General features: G+C 35.9%; 1 protein-coding gene across 1 annotated transcript in view; it reads left to right on the top strand.

Annotated features, from left to right (window-relative positions):
- Positions 1 to 19,979, top strand: part of LOC140153094 (potassium channel, subfamily K, member 16-like) — a 29,368-nt gene extending 9,389 nt beyond the window's left edge. The window contains exon 2 of the mRNA XM_072175713.1: positions 17,101 to 19,979. Within this exon, the coding sequence (XP_072031814.1) occupies positions 17,101 to 18,194 (1,094 nt within the window). The 3' untranslated portion in view covers positions 18,195 to 19,979. The remainder of the gene's footprint in view (positions 1 to 17,100) is intronic.
- Positions 19,980 to 24,768: the final 4,789 nt, after the last annotated feature.

The following is a 24,768-nucleotide window of genomic DNA, read 5'->3' as shown; positions in this document are numbered from 1 at the left end:
AATACTGCATTACTGGTCGTCTTTCTCTTGTTGTTTTCCTGGTGAAGTAGCGGTAGACATTTATTAATATGGAAAATATGATTATTTTTACGTTCAACTTTAAAACAATAATAGAAAATGAAATACGCATATTTTACGGGCGGGCTCAGTCACCCACATTTCTTTACACAGTGTTTTTGTGGGACCTGGGAACACACCAGCCACCAAATTGCATTCTGAACACTTCTGATATCAATTTTTTTTTTTTTGAAATTTGCGATATAATACAAAACATTTAACAGTCCTCAAAGTAATAAATCTAATGATGTGTACTTTAAGTGTATGTAGCTGGGAGGGAAAACAGACCCTCATGTGACAATATTTTGACCATACTTATTGAAAATACACATAAAAGACCTAAACATTTAAACATTAGGGTCTTTTGGGAACTTCTCGTGTATCTTCAATCTTCTTTAAGATCAAAATTTTCACAGCGATGTCGGCTTTAACATAATACCAAAACCAAAGGTGTGGCTATGGTTATAAGATAAAGTTACAGTAAATTTGCTAGAGAGAGACACAGAAAAGTTAAACGCCTCTAACTTATTTGGATGGTTCAAGACGCATGGCCATGGGATATTTTAAGGGGTACTACACCCATTGATTTTTTTTGCATTTTTTGCATTTTGTGAAGAAATTACAAAAAAAATTGGACAAAATGGTATGCAAAATGAAGGGGCAAATCTTCTCGTTTTATTGGTGGCATCGGTATCAATGTAGCTTACATGCTTTTGAAGATAGAAGCCAAAAGGAGGTACATCACTGATGATTTAAATTCACTTCATTTTGAAAAGCTTACTATCAACGGATTTCGTTAAAATTTTGGATATGTGTTGCTAACACATTAGGGAAATAATGTTGATATGTAAAATGGGAATAAGTGGTCCCTGATTTCTTTTATGACTTCATGAACTTGGTGCTCCACAACTATCAAAAAACGAACCGGTTAAAATGCTTCTATTTTCAATGTCGAGCTATATTTTGTATTTTGAACTTGCAACACTATGTCACTGAAACTTAATTAAGCCATAGGTAACAGGTTACCACAACCACACTACAGCAATGTTGAAAAAGATTGTATTTTTGTCACCTATACCACCATATTAGGTAGTTTTCCGTAAGCTTCATTTTTGTGATTTTGGTAACTATTTTATATTTATTTGCCCAATCCAACTCAACTAGGCAATCTAAATTGTACTCACCATTTACATCCCAAGGTATTTTAGTATATCCACCTCACACATTTCCATTATATATCCAGTAACAGACAAAATATCAAAATTGATGCCTCATTATGACATGTATGATATCACAGACTATCACATGTATTCAAAATTGATGCTTGAATTTGACCTGAACCAATTGACCTATAACCTGACCTTTGATGACCTTATAGCCTTTTTTAATCTCTTTTCCTAACAACATATTATAGGAGATAAATACATGGTGTAGTATTAAATTGTCTATGTGGAAGAGATTATTTAGGCCTATTTAATTTATTCAGTGTTATAATCAGTGAGTTTATATTTCTATAGATAGTATAACAAAGGATTTAATGTATTCTATTCATGTATTCTACTTGGACATGTTCAATAGAATAAATTATGGTTTGTTATGAAACACACATCTCAGTTACCAGAATAGAGTAAACAAAAAATATATAGGGCTAAAATGATTTTCTAAAATGGTTTAAAACCACATTGTATGTAGAGATATTTTATAAGTTCAGGACATGAGATGATGAACATATTTATATACTTTATAAATGTTCAACAAAAAAAAGAAGATGGGTACTGATGAAAATCAGGGTATTAAATCGCCTTAAGGTTATTAATTATTTTAAACTGTTGTGATTTGGTAGTTCACAGCATCTTACGAATGGTAGTGAGCTTTGGCAAAAACTGCATTGCTCAATTCATAGCGAGCGTGTAGAAGCATTAAAATATCACAGATATACTTTTATAGGTGCTGCGGTTCTTGAGTTACGTTGTAAAGAGGGCTGAAACAACAACACTTTTGTAAAACGTACATAACTCATTAACAACAATAAATTAAGCAAGTTTGCAAAGTATACGATTGTAGAATGAACTTTTGCAAAACACCAAGGTGTTAATTTTCAATAATATATTGATCTAGATAATGAAAATCGATTTTTTTGTTGCTTCGACCAACAATACCTCGTCTACCCTTAAGGGGTGGGGTATGAACGTTTGGACAGTATTTATTGTGGGACATTAGAGCACATCAGACATATCAATTGCATTCTGAATACGAAGAATGTCCTTCTGATATCAAATAATTTTGATTTTTGAAATTCGCAATGTAATACACATTTTATGGCAAATGATTAAAATTGATATTTTTAATATATAACAGTACTCGAAGTAAACTTTATAAATCTGATGATTTATACTTAAAGTGTATGTAGGTGGGATGAAAAGCCGACGATCAATTGAAAATGTTGACCTTTCGTATTGAAGATATGGATTTTTCCCCAAAACCCAAAAAAAATTGGTCTTTTGGGAAAAAATCCATATCTTCAATATGAAAGGTAAAAATTTCAATTGATCGTCGGCTTTTCCTCCCAGCTACATACACTTTAAGAATATGTCATTAGATTTATAAAATTTACTTCGAGGACTGTTATATATCAAAATGTGACAAATATCAAATTTTAATAATTTGTCATAAAATTTGTATTATATCGTGAATTTCAAAAAATGAAAAATATTTGATATCAGAAAGACATTCTTCGTATTCAGAATGCAATTCGATATGTCTGATGTGCTCTCATGTCCCACAAAAAATACTGTCGAAACGCTCATAACGCTCATTCCAGATCCCTTAAGGCACAGTTAATCAAGATTGCGGTTTGTAGCTATCTACTGAAGATGAAACCAATGTACTGTATTTCTAAGTGTCTTCTAATTAAATCATTTCAATACAGTATCATTAATTGCAAGGTAAATTGTTTTTATTTTGATCACATTCAACCAATTTCATCATTATGCATGTAATAAAATATCATACATACATAATGTATTTGACTTACTGTGAATAATGGTAGCGTTTACAACAAAAGCTGACTACGCATGATGTATTTATATTAAGGTTGGCAACTATTTTAAACTGATGCGATTTGGAAGTACACAGCATCTTGTGAATGGTAGTGAGCTTTGGCAAAAATTGCATTGATCATTTCATAGCGAGTGTGTAGAAAAATTCAAATATCAAAGGTAGGCCTATACTTTTGTAGGTCCTGTGGTTATTGAGTTATGTTGTAAAGATGACTGAAACAACGACACTTTTGTAAATCGTACGTAACTCAGTAACAACATAAATCAACCAAGTTTCAAAGTAAATAATTGGTAGAATGAACTTTTGCAAAACATCAAAGTGATATTTTTCAATGATATATTGATTTTGATAATGAAAATCGATTCTTTTTTCTTGGCTGCTTCGACCAACAATATATCCTGCACCCTTAACTATAGGTTTTATGGAAAGTTCTATCAAAATCTATAGTAACGGTTCAAATCGTTTATTTTTATTTCTTTATACCTCTTGGTGTTTTGGTGTTTTCAATAGACATGATAGATGCAATATATCTGCGCATTTTGACACCTTTTAAAGTGTGTTACAACCTCCCAAAAAGAAAGTGACAAAGTTGTCCGTCCATATGACGAGATATAAATTGAAACAACAAGACATTCTCATTGAACATGTGCAATGTGCATTTTAGTTTTTCTACTATAATTGTCACAACTTTGTCCATTTCAGCTCATTTGTTTCACTTGTCTTTAGTTCTTTTGTGTCAGTTTTACAATATGCAGAATAAGATATTTCATAAATTGAAAATGTGCATTGATCCAATTATTGACACATATTTGACAAGACTCAAAAGAATTCAAGAATCAAGCAACCAACCACCTAAAGCAACTATACAATAAATAGCTTTCCGCATGTGCACAACCATTTTCTGTTCGTCTGGCTTCACCTGAAGCGTTGAGCATGTAGTATTGCTACAGATACAATAAGAGGCTAGACAAGACGATTGCCATTTAAGTCTACCGGATGTAGAGTCTTCGAAAAAAACACCAAGATTATAGATTTGGAAGAAATAGTTCTTCCATGATATATTATACCAGATTATACTCAAGATTAATTCTCAAAAGAGAAACAGCAGACATAAATCATCTAATCGCATTTTTCCACTTCCATGCACACTCTTAAGACGATCTACTCATTTTTAAATAGAAACTTGTCAAATTTGACAAGGGAAACTATTCGGGTGGATATCACAGATTTCTCTACAAAATGAACAGATTCCTCTTCAAAATGAATCGGATATCCTTATCAAAATGACAAGAAACTCGTCAAATTTGATAAGATTGCCTTGACATTTAAAAAAAATGAATAGGTCCTTGTTCTGATATCTGCATTCAATCCTAGCTTCTAGGATCGTGCATAGGCAAAAACTGTGCACGTAAAGCTCGTGCGTTGATACTCAATCAGTTGAGGCAAGCACGTATATGGAAGGAAGGATGAAGGAGGACTTGACAGAATCTTGTCAAAATGAAATGGGTAATCTTGTCAAATAATGAGAGGGCGATATTGTCAATTGTCAATGAAACTATTCATTCTGATAAGATTGGTTTCATCATAATCGAATGACATTTTTCTGTATATCAACAGTACTGATATTTACAGCTTGGAATTTACAAATAAAGCGATGCAATATATCATTTGCTGCACATTGAAATCTCTTTAGATCTGCTCTCGATAAGTGAAGTTACAAACATTTGAATGGGCGAAGAGCACGTTATAAAAATGGTGATATGGAGCGTCCAATTAGCCTTTTCGAAGCATGCAGTATTCAATATGGGTAAAACCCGCCAAATTCAAAAGCTTTTACCCATTTCGTGCAGCGCCATCCTATTCTGCAGCCATACCTCTAAAAGGCCAATGGAGTATCCAGTACAAGAAACAGTACGTTAAACCCTGTTCTTTTTCAGGGTTCGTGGTTAAACATGATTCTTTGCCAACCAATAAGCTTCAATAGTTGCAGGTTCTGGCAAAGGTAATCTGCTCCCGACAAATCTTTATTAAAAATCCATGCATTTTGTTTTTCCATGTACTTTTAACATCTTCATATTTTTCGGTTCTTTTTCAATTTGCATTTGTTTCAATTTTGGTGTTTCCTTCAATATTTGTATGAACATCATTATTGTTGATTGTTCACAACTGATATACCTTGGGAAACCCTTCAATTTATTGACTTGATCAATATTGGGTATGCTTGGCCTTATGCCTGCCTAGTACTAGGCATATGATATGTTCTTGTTCAATATGGTTCCATTGCTCGAGTCAAGATTACGTCGCAAACCTACCAAGGTGATAACCAGTCATATTGTTGACCTAAAATATTGCCCACTCTGTGATTGGAGCTGACATAGAGAGTTTGGATTCCGTGGACCTCAACCCTTTGGAGAACTTACAGGACAGTTAAAGAGGAAGGTCAATAGGAGGATAAAGTCTGTCAATAAAGATCAGGCTCTACATAGTAAAAATGAGAATAGTTAAAGATGAAAATGGGTTCGTGTGGCATAGGTTCACGTGACTTAGTGAAGAAAATTAAGGATACGATACATGATTTACCGACAAGTGACTCATTTCGGAATGCGATCATGAATTTTGAAGAAGAAAAAAATTTTTTTTTTTTTAAATCTCATAATGCCATCTTTAGCCTTTTGTTTACTAGAAAAAGACGCGTTTTGTAAAGATAGATTAGCCGTTTTATGCATAAATAGCACGAACGTTTGGGAAAGGTTTCAAACAAATAATAAAGACACTGATGTGATGATGTAATTGCGTAAGTCGGGAATTATCTGCGTCGCAATGTTTTGTTTTGGTTTTAGGAATTTGACCTTAAAATTTACGACTTCATGACATTATCATTCGAAATCAACAAAACATATTTCAACACTATATGTACTCATTCTTTCTCTAGAATGTTTTGTACATATATGTGAAATAGCTTCAACAATGGTTCGCTGCATAATGGTAAAAAATAGCCTTGACCTAAAAAAGGGCGAGAGGTACCATATTTACGGATTCAGGCTAAATTTAAAATTGATATAAAACGTTGGTTTTTTTGATCGATTACAAAAATTAATTTTTGTCGTATAAAGAAATTGTATCTGGCGTGAATTACACTACAGTTTTTATTCCTAGGGCTCTTTGACTTCTTCAAATAATTTTTTAATGATAGAGTGAATCCCCTGGCCCTCTATAATTACGCACAAAAGATCGACCACCCTTAAGGGAGAACTTAACATTTGGAGAAGTTGCAGGATATAGGCCTATTAAGGTAGAATTTGAGGCATTTTCTGGACCATTTATACAAATTGAGAATAGGGTCTGGACCCGGACTCATGCCATAGTGGAGATGAGAACAAGTTCATGTGTCACAGTAAAAATGAGAATAGGTACATTTGACATAGATAAAGTGAGAATGCGTTCATCTAACATCGTGAAAATGAGAATATGTTCATGTGACATAGTGGAAATGAGAAAAGGTTCATGTGACATAGTAAAAATGAGAATGGAATCATGTGACTGTGGAAATGAGAATAGGTTAATGACACATAGTGAAAAGGAGATTGTGTTCATGTTACATAGTAAAAATGAGACTAGGTACATGTACATGTAACATATGACTATAGGTTCATGTGGCATAGTAAAAGTGAGAATGGGTTCATGACACAGTGAAAATGAGAATAGGTTCATGACACATATGAGTGTTTCTGTGACATGTGACTTAGCAAAGAAAACTTGGGGAAAAGTTACATTTGGAGAAGTTACAGGACATCTTGAAGCATGTTTTGGAAATTAATTGTCATTTATGCAAATTGATAATAGCTTCGTGTGACATAGATTCGTGTGACAGCGAAAATACTAATGTGTTCATGTGACATAGTAAAAATAAGAAAAGTTTCGTGTGACACAGTGGAAATGAATATAGGTTCATGTGATATAGCAAAACTGAATAGGTTCATAGTAAAATGAGAATAGGTTCAAATGTATAGTAAAAGTGAAAATGGGTTCATCTGACATAACAAAAAAAGAGAATAGGTTCATGTGACAGTGAAAATCAGAATAGGTACATTGATATAGTGGAATTTAGATACGGTCCATGTGACATAGTAAAAATGAGAATAGGTTCATGTGACATAGTGAAAATGAGAATCGACGCATGTGATAGAGTTAAAAAGATTAGGTTTATGTGACATAGGGTACCTGCAGGTAATATGGGACCATTAAGGACGTTTAGCTTATGTGCATAAAAACTATAGAAGATATGCCCAAAAGAGATTGTTATGATGAACAACCTGTCCTTTAAGATTAATAAAACAGGCAATGTTATCTTGTTTTTATGTTTGTTTGGACGCTATGACGTCAAAATGACGTCATCGTCAAGTGTCCCATATTACCTGCATGTGCAGGTAATATGGGACACTGTGTTATCTCTATGGTGAAAATCAAAATGTTCAGAAAATCACTCTTTTGTTCTAAAAAACATTTTTGTTACATGATTTTGAATGTTAAATGCAAATTTCAACAAGAAAATTCAATTTTCTAAATAGTTTTGCTTTTCGCATTGACAATGCACACAATTTCCTATGTGTCCCATATTACCTGCACCCATTCAGTTGAAAATCAGATAAAATAATCATTTATAAAAGGAAAGTGCCACTTTTCAGTGGAATTTTACCTGCTGATAAGCTTAACCCATCACCTAAAGATCATAAAAAGTGACAAATGCACCCTCAGTACCAGAGTATTTGGATACACAATCATAAAATGTGGCGTCATTGATTTTATATCAGGCCAAAAAAACGACGTAAATTTTTGGGCAATTTCACTCTTTTTGGCATTGATTTCCAAGAGTTTGATACACAGACTCCAAAACTACATTTCTAGAAGCACAATTGATGTCTCTAAACACTTAACAAATCAACTTAAAGTGTGTACCTTCTCTAAGCTACTTTTTGTTAAAATGAAAACAGGTGTCCCATATTACCTGCTGTCCCATATTACCTGCACCTACCCTAGTAAAAATGAGAATAGGTTCATGTGACATAGTGAAAATGAGAAAAGGTTCATGTGACAGTAAATATTAAATCAGATTCTTGTGATGAAGTCAAAGTGAGACGTATGACATTGTGGAGATGCGAATAGGTTCATGTGACATAGTTAAAATGAGAATAGGTTCGTGTAACATTAAAATGAAAACAGGTTGATAGTGTAAAGGAGATCCTGTTCATGTGACATAGTGAAAATGAGAATATATTCATGTGACAGAGTGAATAATAAAATAATAAATAAGACCTTAGTGGATAAAGTAGTTAAGTGTCAAAATAACAGTTTCGAGAAAAGTGGGTTTAAAGTTATGAATTGTTTCTATTGACCTCAAACTTGGTTATTTTGGTATAAAACTTGCTGTAATGAATTGATATGGATATTGTACTTAATGTAGCTATCAATCAACGATTTGTCATTTATTGATTTTCTATAATCAATAATCAGTATTTTGTACTTGACTACTTTTTCCACTAAAACCATGGGTCAGATTTAAACAATTGCATTTTTCACAAAATTGAAAGTTAATAATAGTTAAAAGTATACATTATTAAAATGCCCATATCGAGAGGAACAATTTGGTGTATCATTTATGCAAATCGGATGTTGTTGAAAATTTGACCTCGTTTGACCTTTGATTGACCTTGACCCAATAACTGCTAAACTAAGCACGTTAGATATGGCAAACTATATATTTTTGTAATCCTTATACCCTAAGGAGTAATTTGGGACCAATTTTAAACAAATCGGACCATTTTGAAATTTTGACCCCCACTTGACCCCTCACGTGACCCCTACTTGGAGGGGGTCAAATCGACCCAAAATTTCAGAAAAAAATGTTTGACCCCTAGTGACTTATAATCTGCCAATAACTCAATTTCGTCAAAATGGCACTTAACTACTTTATCTACTGGGGTCTTCTATGTTCATTTGACAAAGTAAAAATGAAAATGTGTTCGTGTGACATAGCTTCATGTGACAGTTAAAATGAGAATAGGTTCATTGTGACAATGAAAATGAGAATAGGTACATGTGACATAGTGGAAATGAGATCCGGTTCATATAAAAATGAGAATACGTTCATATATGTGACATTGTGAAAATGAGAATCGGTGCATGTGACAGAGTAAAACTGGGAACAGCTTTATGTGACATAATAAAAATGAGAATAGATTCGTATGATGTAATTAAAATGACAATAGGTTCGTGTACCATTGTGGATATGAGAATGGGTTCATGTGACATAGTAAAATGAGAATAGGTTCATGTGACATAGTGGAATCAAGAATCGGTGCATGTGACAGAGTGAAACTTGGAATGTGTTCGTGTGACATAGGATCATATGACGATGAAAATGAGAATAGGTACATGTGACATAGTGGAAATGAGATCCGGTTCATATGACATACAATGTGGATATGAGAATGGATTCATGTGACATAGTCAAAATGAGAATGGGTTCATGTGAGATATTCTTAAAAAATGAAAATAAATGCATGTGACATAGTGTAAAGGAGAATAGGTTCAATATGACATGGTGTGACATAGCGTAAATGAGAATAGGTTCATGAGACATGATGGAAATGAGAATAGGATAAAATATGACCTACATGTAGGTAAATGAGACCTACATGAAGTGATGTGTTTCATGTTGTTACGCTAATATTATAACATAACTTTATTTACATTACAACTTTGACTGAAATCTAAAGAAATTTAACACGATTATAATTTATATATATATATATATATATTATGCTACTAATTGTTCATGCTTACCAGGCGATAACATCAATACACTCTTTGACAGATAATCAATACAAGGGGATTGATGTACAAAGTTAAGTGTTATCTATCGGGAAACGGATTTATGATGATAATATTTATTAAATATTACTCTATTATGATCGAATCATAAATTGCACATTGACAATTAATTATGGGCTTTTAAAGTAGACTAGGTATTGTTGGTCGAAGCAGCCAAAAAATCGATTGAAAAATAACTCATTCTACAGGACCTACAAAAGTATATCTGTGATATTTGAATTCTTCTACACACTCGCTATGAAATGATCAATGCAATTTTGCCAAAACTCTCTACCATTCGCAAAATGCTGTGAACTATCAAATCGCAACAGCTTAAAATATTTGCTAACCTTAAAGCAGTATTTTGTGCTTCTAGCATGATCCTCCTTTTATGACATGTTTCAGTAGTTATCCACGAAAAAAGCTTATTCCCAAAATTTAAGTTAACTGTGGATCACAAAATGCTCCATTAGTTGTTATTTAATTTTTTCTAAACAAGGATTTTTCTAAACAAAGATTTAGAAAAAAAAAACTTTGTCAAACTCGCCAGAAATATATCAGGCTTATATTAAGTGGTTATAAAATAAAATTTTCATGTAATCCGATCTTTTTTACCAGTATAGTTTAAACACATAAAGCTGGATAGATTCGGTGGAAGAGAGAAAGATTGTACATTGGTCTCGATAGCAGAACCACAGTTAGGACCTATACTCGGTCGACATAAACTCCTCAACAAAAGTTTGGAAAGTTTTTTCAAGCATCTATATCTCAAATTATTTGTGACATGTTCATATCGTGTTGCATATCAATGGATAGCTACTTTATCCCCCTTTACAATGACACCACATTTCACTTTAGAGGACACGTCTTGTAAATGTAGTAGGGTCTCAAACCGAATGTGCCAAATTGCCCATTATTCTGTGCAGTAAGCTGCAATCCCATATCTGCACAATCTGGGACGGACGCGGACCTAATGCAAAAAAGTGATAGTTTCAGATGTGGTGTCATTGTAAAGGAACATAACGTACATGTAGCTATCCATTGATATGCAACACGATATGAACATGTCGCAAATAATCTACGATATACAGGGTGTAACAATAAAATTTGTACAATTTTGAAAATAGAATGACACAATGATGCCGCTTATTTTTTGGTTTGGTATTTATAAGTCTATCAAGATAATTTCTTTAGCCACCAGATAAACTTTGTTCCAATAAAATTAATGGTATACAAGTGAAGATACGGGCAATTATTTTTAGTAGTCTTAAAACTGCATGGGCCACTTTTGTCTAAGTGTTACAAAAGTGACTGAATAGAGTTGAACCATGGACCAGCCTGAACGGTGCTCTTATAATAGGTAGTTTTAAACAATGGGGTATTCGAAGTGGTAGGAATGATTACATAATATAATTTTTATATAAGTTTTTAAAAGTCACAACTAAGCACTGAAATAACAACCTCATTTACCAGTGTTTACTAGAAATCGTGGCTGCAGCTCAACAACTTCAACTCTAATTCTCGTTGGAAGAGCGTATTTTTATGGTTGTGACATTCGGTATCACATGGAGTCAAGCAGTAACCATAAGATCACGTCTTCCATCAAGTCAAACAATTACATATAACTATGAGAAGTATGTAAAAAGTATGAGAAATTTGTTAACAGAAATGCTGGCAATAGTGGTGGACTGGTCGCCCCAGAACAGCTAGAAGCCCAGCTGAACTTAAGTTCAAAATTGTATTGTTTTGTACTAATGGATGCAAAAACTGTTCTCAGTTTTACCAATGATATCTCAGGGGTATGAGAAATTACTTTATCTATAAGATAATTTGAAAGAATTTTCATGACTTCTTTTATAGAGTTTAAAGAAATATCATAATTAAGTTGGTGTTAATTATACAAACAAACACCACTTATAATTCTTTTGTGTCAGTTCTTTGATGTTTAATGCATGATAAGCATATCTACGCGGTTCAAATTTGATAATGCACAAACCTTGCAAATGTGGCCCAACACGTTTTCTGGACGAAACGTTTTTTCTTGAATGAAATCAAAAGTGTATTTTTAATGTGGATAAAAATGTTGAATAATTGGAATTAGAAGAAAGCTGGGCCATCAATTAACACTTTTCCCTTCCCCACCCCCCATCATTCATTGTTGCGACACTTTGGAGACACGCTGAACACATTTAATGTGGATACAATCATAGATTGAATACAATAGCGCTCTTTTCAAACATACTAATCTTACAGATGTGAGTGATCAGCATGATATAGTTCAATGCATATGTATCGCGTGAACGCTGCAGTGCAGGGCAATATAGTCAAAAAACGACCTTTTTCACCTTTTTCAGATCAACGCCCTCCCCCAAAGCAAAAACAAACAAACAAAACACGAACCAATAAAAAAAATCGCATTAGTACGCTCATGAAGTAGGCCTACTCATGCAGAGATATCTTTAAAATTGATCATTTTATTTGCGTGAAATGGTAAAGTGCGATTGTAAATCGTCCCATTGAATCACATAGTGATTTGACGGTTTACCATAGTCTAATACTGAATATTAATACAAGGAGTTTCTTTAATTTAGAAATGGTAAACCGTTGACAAAATTCATAATTTAGGCCGATTTGGTGTCAACTTTTATTTGTAAAGTGTTTTGTTTGAAAGCTTGTTAAAAACTACATCTAATTTTACTATTTTACGTTTTGTTAGCTCTAACATTATTTACATTTGACTGATTTTAGCAAATGTAAATCGTCTGTCGAGATTTACCATTTTCATAATCACGAAAGGCTAGTGGTTCGAGCCCCGACAGTTTCACTTTTTTTCTTCTTTTTTTTTGTGTGTGACTTATTCAAACCAGTAAACTTTTCTTCTATATTCATGACAATTGACATTGTGAAACACGAAGATAAGTTTTAAAACCCTAATTTATCTATGGCATGATAATTGATTGGTTTTTTTAATTGTAATAAAGACACACATAGATCCGGACATCTTTAAATGTCATGAATATGGGCAATATAGCATATTGTCAGGAGTTCGTGATCACAGTCTTTATTTAACACGCCACGCCAGTAGATGTCGTTGTTAAGCAGTGTTTGAGTTGTTGGTGGTGGTGGGAGGGGGGGGGGGGGTAATATACAGTCGATAACCGACAATCAATGATCAATTAATTGTCAATATTCAATTAAATTCTAAAACCTAACACGGAAATGATGATCACAGACTGTCATGTTCAATCGCAGTCGCTAAGGATGATTGGGGGGGGTTATATTTGTGTGGTGGAGGGTGGTGGAGGAAAATCGATAATCGATTATCGTGTAACCCCCTCCCCCACACACCCCCCACGTTCAAATTTCATACGTTTTCATAAGTATTTACTTATAGAGTGCTTGCACATAAGGTCATTAGTTCAAATCATCTCCTCTATAGGCACGCTCCAGAAGATATGCAAATGGATGCAGTACAAAAGAATTATTTGACCACTATCTAAATAAAAGATTAGTTGTTTTATTTTGTGCCCACATCATAGCCTATCTATTAATAAATAGTCATGGAAATTTTATCACGCGGTACCTATGCATTGAACTATATCATGCTGATCACTCACATCTGTAAGATTAGTATGTTTGAAAAGAGCGCTATTGTATTCAATCTATGATTGTAGACATACACAGGTGATGGGTGCAACCTGCTTGTAGTGCAGGGCGATATAGTCAAAATTGATACAATTAGTTGTTTTATTTTATACCCACATCATAGCTTATGCACTAACTAATATTCATTGAAAATTTGGAGTGATTCTATCAAGTAGTTTTAAAGTTATAGCCAAAAGATTAAAATCAGATGTTAATTTTTGCGATTGCCTCAGACAATCCCCGAAATATGTCCTTGAAACGCTTTAGGCATCTTGAATGAAATCAAAAGTGTATTTTTAATGTGGATACAAATGTTGAATAATTGAAATTAGAAGAAAGCTGGGCCATCAATTAACACTTTTCCCTTCCCCACCCCCCATCATTCATTGTTGCGACACTTTGGAGACACGCTGAACACATTTGCACGTTTCAACATTGCACGGGGGAGTGGGGGGGGGACTTATTTCCCCCTAAAGACGCTTTAATGTTTCAAGACATATTTCGGGGATTGTAGTAAGGAGACCAACTAAACGTCTTCTTTTAGCCAAGATTTTACTAATTGTATTACATATAACATTTGTGCTTTAACTCTTTTAGTTCGTTCCTGAGAAGTCAAAATGCAATTGTACAAATTTTATTGTTACACCCTGTAGATGCTTGAAAAACCTTTCCAAACTTTTGTTGAGGAGTTTTGGGAGTAAGACTATCTGTGGCCATGGTGGCTGGACCTTCCGATAGCAATATAAGCACCCTATTGATTGCGGCATTTCGGTTATGTCTACGGTGTGTAAAAATTGATATAAAGTAAACAGTACATAGATGTGTTCCTGGTCTAATTTGTTCTGTCGATGATGCTATTTTACATAATTTGATCAGAAATCGACTAATTTGACTTAAATTCTTCTCGAAAAACGCTTCCCCCAACCTGACATTTTCACATAATTGTATATTCGAAATCAGCGCCCCAAGTTGACCTAAAACACCACAGACCTATAACCTTTTCCTTGCTTGCCCATAGTATGGTATTTTCGAATCAGGCTAGCTGTACCAATTTTGTCACTAAATACAAAGTCGACACAAGTGAGAGGATTTGTCATTCTGTATTAAAAATGTTTAACGATTTACAGTATAGTATAATAGCAAAGCGCGATCACCGTAATTGATTCACCATTTTATTACTTTTACGAAGTCGATAGAAACAACCCCAGAAATAACTGCAAATAAGTAAACATAATACCAAATCAATCAACTTCCATTTTGAATTTTTGACTTCTTATTATAATGGAATACATATTTGGTACACATTACGACTGCCCAGTGTCAGAAGTGGATAAGTGCAATAGCTGCCCTGTGAATATTTGGCACGATTACACACAGTGTATTGTACTCATCTACAAATTACAGCTACATATGGCAGCTATTGCACTTACCCACTTCTGGCATACAGATTGCCCTAACATTAAGGGGGTAATACACCCATGTGGTAAATTTGTGATTATTTTGGCATTTTTCTCAAAAATAATTATTGTATATATTGGGGCAAGAAATCAAATTACTATACTGAAATTTCAGTGACTCAAGACAAGCGGTTCGGTATATATGATAGGAAACGAGGTACATCCTAGCGGTACCTTATTTCTGATCATAAATAACAAACCGCTTGTCTTGGGTCACTGAAATTCTAGTGTAGTAATTGGATTCCTTGCCCCAATAATATACATAACTTTTGTTACCACTGTGTTATTACTTTTTGAGAAAAATGCAAAAATAGACACAAATTTATCGAGGGGTGTACTCTCTAAATTCCAGGGACTTATTAAAATGACAAAACTTTGAAAAGACTTAAAATTCAAATCTAATGGATTTAAATTATAGTCTAATAAAGATTTGAATTTTAAGTCTTTCAAAAGTTTTGTCATTTTAATAAGTCTCTTAGACTTATTTTTAAATCTTAGGAATTTAGAGAGTAGTACCCCCTTAACGTGATCGTAATTTCATCAACAATAACAATGATTTGGCAAATGTAAAAGAACATATTTTGCCACATAAGAAAGATTAGCAATGTACAAAGTATTGAGGTAGGGTAGCAATACTATGATGAAAGGTTTGGCAAAATAACAAGACTGGGCATGTTGATTCTTTGGGTGACTATGATTGATTTCAGAATAGGTCCCATTATTATATGAATCATGAGGATTCAGGAAAAGTATAGTTTGACCTATTTGCGATGAACTGTTTTGAATTAAAAGCAAAAAGGGCCAAGGTCACGTTTTGATCTCCTTGATGCATGGGCCAAATTAGAAATACTGCTTCGTTTAAAAAAATAGATGCATATATCAATATGATAATCCGGAATAAAGACAAGTTTTACATAATGTCACCCGGCTACAATAAGTGCCTAAGTATAATTGTTTGTAATTTTGAGAATAAGTACAAAATGGTTCAAGCATGCATTTAAATATTCACCAATCTTTGCGCAAGAACAAATGATAATGAGACAAATTAAAATGAATAATCATAAATGAATAGGGTGATTACGTAACTGGTGCATGCTTTAACCATAATTTCTACTTACTTAAAATTACAAAAAAAGACTTGGTCAATTATCGTAGCAATAATTGTTATGACGTTTGTTTCTCAAGATTACATGGCAAATCAGGTCACATACCGTTACATCCCCGGGGTTACATCCTATTCACTACTAACAGTCAGTCTACTCTGAAGTACAAAGTACCGACGCGGACGCACATATTGTGCAGACTTTGAAGACGCGAATACATGCAGCAGAGACGCAGCACTGCGCACTATTTACGCGCTGTATACGCGCAAGTTGTCACTTTGTACTTCAGAGTGGAAAACTGTAACTTATGTAGTGATGTCTCAAAATTATTTAGTAGCGGATAATAACACAACTTTAAAGTGGCACTACAACCCTTGATAAATTTATGACTATATTTGCATTTTCTCAAAAAATAATAACACATCGGTAACAAAAGTTATGTACATTATAGGGGTAAGAAATCCAGTTACTACACTGGAATTTCAGTGACTCAAGACAAGTGGTACGTTATTTATGATAAGAAAAGAGGTACCACTAGAATGTACCTCATTTCTTAACTTTATAATGAATCTGCCATAAGAGACGTCACGTCGTGTTGAATACTCTTTGTAAGGAATGTTAAACACAATTCTGTATTATTATTCAAGGTTGGTACGCGTGTCTGTCATCGACTTGACAACAACCACACCCCAGTGCAAACAATTGTAACTTGTGGAAAATCGTGTTTATTACAAAATGATTAAAAAAATTATACTTTTAGGTATTATTCTGTTAATTTCTGTTTGGCAAATCATAAACACATATGTGTTTTGGTCAAAATGGCAATCTTTTTTTACCCCTACCCACCTGTAGTAGCTTTATATATCCCTTAATTACTACATGTACTCTTATTTTCTTTTTGCTCGCAGGTTATGGAAACATGACTCCGTCGACGCCTGAAGGGAAAACCTTCTGCATGTTGTTCGCTCTCGTCGGAATTCCATTGACGGGAATCTTTGCATCTCTAATGGGAAACCAGTTGGAAAGCCACTGGACTGACGTAATAAATAGACTCAACAAATCACTGCTGTGCATTAAAAGCATCAAACTACGAAAGTTACTTGTTACATTGAGCGTGGCTCTCGGATTATATTTCATAATCGTCTGCGTTCCCGCGTTCTTCATCAATGAAATGGAAGGATGGGGCTGGTTTATAAGTCATTATTATGCGCTTATCTCGATAAGCACCATCGGATTCGGTGATTATGTTGCCGGAAATGGAAGCACAATGAGTGATACAGCAAGAGCATTTTATAAGTTAGCACTCGTCATATATTTTGTATTTGGATTTGTAATATTGACGATCATATTTAAAATGTCGCAACAAATACACGACCGGCAGGTGAAAAAGGTTAGACGGTTCACGAATAGTGTCAAAGGTCGACTACGGAGGGCATCCATGTTTCCGTCACAATCTTCAACAAAAAGTACGCCCAGGCAAGGTAGTGTTACTAGCAGAAACGGTGATGCACACAGGGGATCACAAAATCACAAGCACACTCAGAGAGGGAGACGTAAGTCATCTCCCAGTTATCCAGCTAACGGACACATAAAAAGACCCTTCAATTTTGCAAGGACTCGTAAAAATAGTTTCTCGGGTAAAACCAGTAGCAAAAAACCACCTGAGCCATTCTTGCAACAAGAGGTCGTCTTAAACGTTAGCACTAATTCTATTAGTTATATTTCGAAAGAACGTAGCACAGTGGTCGATGGAGATGAGACATTGTCTGCATGGTCTGTGTCAAATCTCCAAGGCTCCAAAGATGAAGTATTTACCTTATTATACTCACATGATACGCCATCACAAGAAACAGTTCGTGATTATACTATTCAGAACACGAGGTTAAAAAGAAACTCTAGGAGTTTTCATGATTTAAGTGAAAGACGGGATGTTCCAGTACCAGCTAGAGTCAGGAGAAATACATCTACAGGTGTCGGCAGTGACGGCTGCAGGACACTCTAACGGTACAATAAGGCAGTTTACCTTCTTTGTTATCTTGTACATCTGTATGGACATAAACAAATTATAGCATTTCCACTAGTACAACGACGGTTATCACAGTACCGGTGCAGCCGGTCCTTGTGTGAGTGGTCGAACTTTCTTCATGAGTCTCTGACTTCATCTGGCGAATGCTCGACTACTCACATAGGGACCAGCTGCACCGGTACTGTGATAATCGACGTTAGAGAGTCATCTACTTATATGGGCAAAGGGCGTAGCAAGCGGGGGACACTGGACAGGGTGGACGAAGTCCGGACACCCGAGGGTTCAGGAGCCTCGAACAAAAGCGGAAATGAAGTGGGTTAGGGATAGGGATGATAAAGGAATGTTGAAAGGTTCCGCAGTGCTGCTTGTCCATGTGCCCTGAGGCTCTTGCTACGCCCCTATGTTACAAATCTTGTATCAAATTGTCCGCAGTCGTTGCCGAGAGTTGCCATTACTGTGTTTTTTATTGTGCCAAAAACGCTTAGGCCCATTTTACTGGGATTTTTTGTTGACATTAATTAGTTGCTGGTTAAGCTTAATAAGTGTAATGTTTTAGTCTTGCCTTTGTCTTAGTTTTCTAATTTAGTTGTATACAAATTCCAGGACCTTCAATCTAAATAGTCTCTTGAGAATGGGAGACACGATATCGCTGTACAAAATAGGTATTCTTGGTTTGCAAGTTTATGGAAGCAGGGCGATTTTCCGAAGCGTTTTTGTTCCGAATGGTTTTAATTCCAAAGAGTTGTTTGTCATTGTTTGTCCGAACACGCGTTTCTATGGACGGTCATAACCTAAAACGTTTTTGCTCCGAAGGGTCATTATTTTTGTCTGTAAGGTGTTTAGTCCGAAGGGTCGTTTGTCCGAACCTGTTGGCCATTACTCTAAATGTTTATTGTTCCAAAAGTTGAATGTTCGTTACTCCGGAAGGTTTTATTCCTACGGGCATTAATCAAAACCTGATTATGAGGATCATATGAGTAGCCAAGTCGGCTACCTCTCTTTTTTATGGATATTAATAAGTTTCTGTTTTGGAAACCCGTACACTTTTTGTTTACAGTGTGAAAATGACAAATGTTGTACTTCTTGGACACCTGCATTGTATTATATTGTTTTCCTTAATTGCTATTACCAATTTTGAAAACGATACTTAAAAATATCAAAAACATTATGTATTTAAACGTCAAAGTCTATGTCAAAATGATTGTTATTCATAAATAGTGTGATGTTTATTGAAAAGCCTACTAAATGCAACATTGCATCCTCTTGAAATGATTATAATTGTATGACCTAAAGTTATAACAAAAAAATTGGTAATATCACTCTCTTAAACGAAAAGATTGACTCTCAATCCATAAGTAATTGGTAAGTGCACAATCGGGAACAAAGATTGAGTATTCAATCTGGGTTTTTTTCCGTTGTGCAATCACCACAGACTTAAAGATGAAAAATTAATCATTTCAATTAAGAGAGTATGTCACATTTTGATGTGGCAGTCTTGTTCAAAACCATTGAATCTGGTGATTATTTGGATTCAACCTGTATCAACCTGATACAGCATATAATATTTGTCATGGGACTTGTTTGCTAGCAGTAATGTTGAGTATTTTGGGGTTTTTTTCTCATAAATTGTTAAAAAATGTTATGCTATCTGTTAGAATTTTTTTATGACCAAAATATGTTTCCTAGTTATGTTGTACAAAAACATTGAAAAAAGTCTGAATTATATTGTATTATGAAACAAAATGTTCAATTATTTTTTGGTATGAGTTTATTAATATTAATAAAGAATATTAATATCAGTCAATATATATTAGACGACTTCTTTGTTGTTTTATTTGAGTAAAGTATCTAATATCATTCGGATGATCTCAAAATCTGACCAAGTCACTCAGGTCATAGTTTGGCTAACGTGTGTTTTACCGTGGCAAAGAGGTCGAAAATCCACTAAGTCAATAGGATCAAATGCCTTTTTGTCCTCTATCTTAGTAACATTATGATGGGTAGTGAGGGGTGCAACCTAAAGCATTGACGTGAAAGAGGGTAATATAATCTCGTAGTGGTGTATAGTCCGTTGTCTGATGCTGATCCCATGTGCGTGAAAGGTCCCCTAAGTTACTCTTCACAGTTGTATAGTCAACCCTTACTTTTTTATCAAGTCTCATGATGGTCTACTACATAATTGTGAAGAGTAACTTAGGGGACCTCTCACGCACACGGGATCAGCCTCAGAGGAGGATAAGGCACCAGAAACAAATTTGTTCGATCTTTGGATCGACCGTCGATGCTGCTTTGATGCTTGTTATTAACCAATTGATCATAATTAATGCTAAATTTGTTTTGGTCAGTATCAACAATAGGCAATTGATTTCATAAATAATAAGAATCGACCAAGCATCGATAGTCGATCGAATGATCGAAATAATTTGTTTCTATTGCCTAATATAATCTCGTAGTGGTGTAGCGGAGGATCAAGGATGTAAAGGAGGGTAATATAATCTTGAAGTGGTATATGCACTCTGCTCTTGAAGAATGGTGCGCCGTAGTCAGATATGGCGAAGCATGGACAAGCTGAATAAGGTAGCTTAATTGCTTTGGTAGCAGTGCCTCTGGTGGGCATAAACTGGTGTGTATTTTGTAGAGGACTGTTGCTGCCACTTGACGTCTTTGATGAAGAGTTGCGATGTTCAGCTCTGTACTTGCTTCCTCTTCGAAGAGCCTTCTTCTGATAGAGTATAGTAATCATAGAGTGGTGGCGCTGGCAGTTATGCAAGACAGTGGGGCGTATTCCACCATACTGCGAACTTGAGTCTTGTAAACGGTTGCTCTGCCCCTGCTATCAAGTTTATTTGCAATTCTCCTCAGAGCGCCCAGCTTCTGTCCTGCTCTGGACGAGAAGTTAAAATGTCCCAGGATCTCCAGCTCCTCCTTCTCAGCAAGTTTGGTGATACGAAATAAAAGATCTAGCTTGGATGGATTCTTCTTTCTTGATATTGTCTTACATTACGATGGCTCGAAGGTCACCTTCCATCTGTCTGCCCAGATCTTCTTTTTCTCCAGGTCTCTGTTCATGCTAGCAGTAACGGCTTCAGGGATGTTTCTAGACTTAATCTCACAGGACAAGGTGGAATCATCTGCGTAGAGGTAGAATTATTTTTCACACCCATTACCCAGATCATCAATGATCAATGAAGACAGAACAAAAGTAGGTCCAATATTGACCCCTGGGTAACTGATGCATTGATGGAGAAAGTACTTGATGACTGGCTAAATATATAAAAATACAAATTTGTCAGCTTCTGTCTGAGCAGCTTGCCGGATATTCCTTTTGCCATGAGGATTGAGCAAAGGCCACTAAGCCAGACTTTGTTAAGTGCTCCTTTGGTGTACAGGGCAATCAGGCGCACTTCTTTGCCTGCCTCTGTTCAGGAGATGGACCACTCTTAGGTCAGAATGAGGATGTCAGCTGTGCTGTGGTGTGGTCAAACTGTCTATACGATATTAGTTGGTTTCAAAACAGGTAATTCTGAAGTTGGTTCTGTACAGCAGCCTCCACGACCTTGCTGATGAAGCAGAGCGGAGAGATGGGCGGTACATAGATGGATTTAATTTCTCGAATCTCTCTTGTGAATGGGGATGACAGATGCAGTCTTCCATTTGCGTAGGAAATTTCCCTTCGAGAAGTAAAGCGCAAACAGCACGCTGAGTGGTCTTGCAAGTTCTGAGCTGCACTATTTCAGGAATTTTGCAGTTATTTCATCAAAACCAGTAGCTTTATCTGGTTGCAGATTCCTGAGAAGCTTCCTAACATCTGTGACCTTGAAGGCTATTTTTCCCAATTAAGCATGTTGTTGAATGCTGAACTTCAGGAGCAGATTCTTCTGCGCTGGCAAGCTAACATTTTGCAGCAAGGGTCGGGCAAAAATTTTCAGTTTTGTCTATTGGTGTAGTGTAGATTTGACGCACATCCTTCAGCACTGGCAACTCTGGTGGACTGCCATCTGAGAGTTCTTTCCTCAGCTTGTTGCTATAGCTCGTTCTGGCTACCTTTTCTGCATGATTGTACTCCTAGATTTCGTAAACTTATCCTTGTTTCCTTGGTGTTGTTCTTTTTTAGATTCGAATAAGCGGCGCTTCTTGGTTGCTGCTCGTTTGCAGTGGTCATCAAACCATACCTTGTCACCGGTCACCGGTCTTCTTGGAAACAAACCTGACTGGTATGAAAATCTCCATTGCATCACTGATAATAGAAAGCTTCTTCTGGGGCATCAGATTGGAGTGCAAGAGACCTGTCAGCAGATGCAAGAAAACCTCTCCTTCTCCAGTAGTCCGCCTTGTCGTACTGCTACACTTTGTTCTTGTAGGGTCTATCTCTGTGCAGCGGCGCGTTCAGTTTAGAATGAACTGGTTCGTGCTTTGTAATACGTAGTCTTGCATGTACTGTACAGGTGGCATCTAGATCAATGATGACCAAGTCGAGAATCTGGTAGGTTCTTTGACAATTGTGTTAGATTAAGAGCATTACACATCTGAAGTGTGTGGCGTCCAGCAGCATCTGTTGTACGGCTGCCAAGTCATTCCTTATGGTCTACATTGAAGTCGACAAGAAGAACTACTGATTGTGCATTGAATTCAGAAAGCTTTGTCAAGGTGGTCGAGTTCAGAGAGCTGATAATATCACTGTTAGCACTAGGTGGGCTATAGACAGTAGCCAAGAGTATTTTCTATGACTTCATTGTTACTGAGAACCGCATCAGCTCCATGTCCTCTGGATCAAGAGCACGGTCATGAAATATATGTCGATACACTCCTGGCAATAGATGGCGATCCCTCCTTTGATGGCTGTAGGTCTGTCTTTACGACAGCTGAGGGAGTATCCTTGTATAGTTGTGCAGATACTACCATCATTCATATTAGTGTCCAAGAAGCTTTCCGCGATGATAATGGATGGCTTTAGTTCAGGGCACAGATTAGACAGCTCACCTACGTAGTCCTCTCATGTTCACTTCTAGTAAAGTCAGGTCCGTTTCACGTAGTCGTTGGGCAGGCATGGGTCGTTCCAGTTTTAATCCGTACATTGAAGAAGTTGAAGAGTGGGGGTGGGGTAGCTGGCTCACTCACTCCAGGGTGATGGACACTATATATGACCTAGATTGAAGCACCTTGAGGATGGGGTGGTCACATCGCCATTAAAGGATTACACTACGCTGCTTCACATCCTTGATCCTCAGCTACACTACTACGAGATTATATTACCCTCCTTCACATCCTTGTTCTCCCGCTACACCACTACGAGTTTATATTACCCTCTTTACATCCTTGATCCTCAACACTACGAGTTTATATTACCCTCCTTTACATCCTTGATCCTCAGATACACCACTATGAGATTATATTACCCTCCTTCACATCTTCATTCTTCAGATACACCAATAAGAGATTATAATACCCTAATAGCATCCTTGATTCTCAGCTATACAACTACAAGATTATTTTACCCGCCTTCACATCCTTGATCTTCAGCTACACTAATACGAGATTATGCTACCTTCCTTCACATCCGTGATCCTCAGCTAGACCACTATTAAAGAGATTATATTACCTTCTTTCACATCCTTGATCCTCAACTACACCACTACGAGGTTATATTACCATCCTTCATATCCTTGATCCTCAACTACACTACTACGAGGTTATATTACCCTCCTTCACATCTTTGATCCTCAACTACACCAATACGAGATTATATTAGTCCTTGACATCCTTGATCCTCAGCTACACCACTACGAGGTTATATTACCATCCTTCATATCCTTGATCCTCAACTACACCACTTGTCTGTTTGTTTGTTTATTTCTTCTTTATACTGAGTCCATATTCAGGGGCAAATTTAACCACAACGAGGTTATATTACCCTCCTTCACATCATTGATCCTCAACTACACCACTACGAGATTATATTAGTCTACTTCACATCCTTGATCTCCTCAGCTACGACATTAACCTCCTTCATATTCTTGATCCTCAGCTACACTGCTACGAGATTCCATTACCCTCCTTCACATCTTTGATCCTCAGCTACACTACAGTACGACGGCAACTTCGTGACCTCTTTTGTTCGATAGAAAAATTTTACGGGTTGGTGAACACGGGTTACGTAACTAAATGCTGAAAAATTTTGGTGAAAAACGGGTCGTTTTTTGCTTAAATTGTGTACCATGATCACGGAGAAGATACCAAACATTTGTGCAAAGAACAAAAAACGAGTAAAAGTTGAATAATATTGAAAATAAAGAAGCTTGAACATGTCCAAAGTGGCCGGGAAAATGAGAAAAATTGCATGTCACGATCACCAAAATGGTTATATCTACAACTATGAGCAAACGCCGGTCTTATGCTTTTCTGTAATGATAGATATTAACTAACTTGAGCTTGTATTAAATTTTCAGCGAAAATGATTGGTGGAACAATCGAGTCGTAGGTTGGAAAGTTACTCTCAAAACGGCCCGTGTCTCAATCGTGCGTGTCCCGTTAGTGACAAGTGTCACTAGCA

This window comes from Amphiura filiformis, chromosome 5, assembly GCF_039555335.1.
Source record: "Amphiura filiformis chromosome 5, Afil_fr2py, whole genome shotgun sequence".
Classification (NCBI taxonomy): Eukaryota; Metazoa; Echinodermata; class Ophiuroidea; order Amphilepidida; family Amphiuridae; genus Amphiura; species Amphiura filiformis.
Note: the sequence above shows the minus strand (reverse complement) of the source record. Positions and strands in the feature narration are given on the sequence as shown.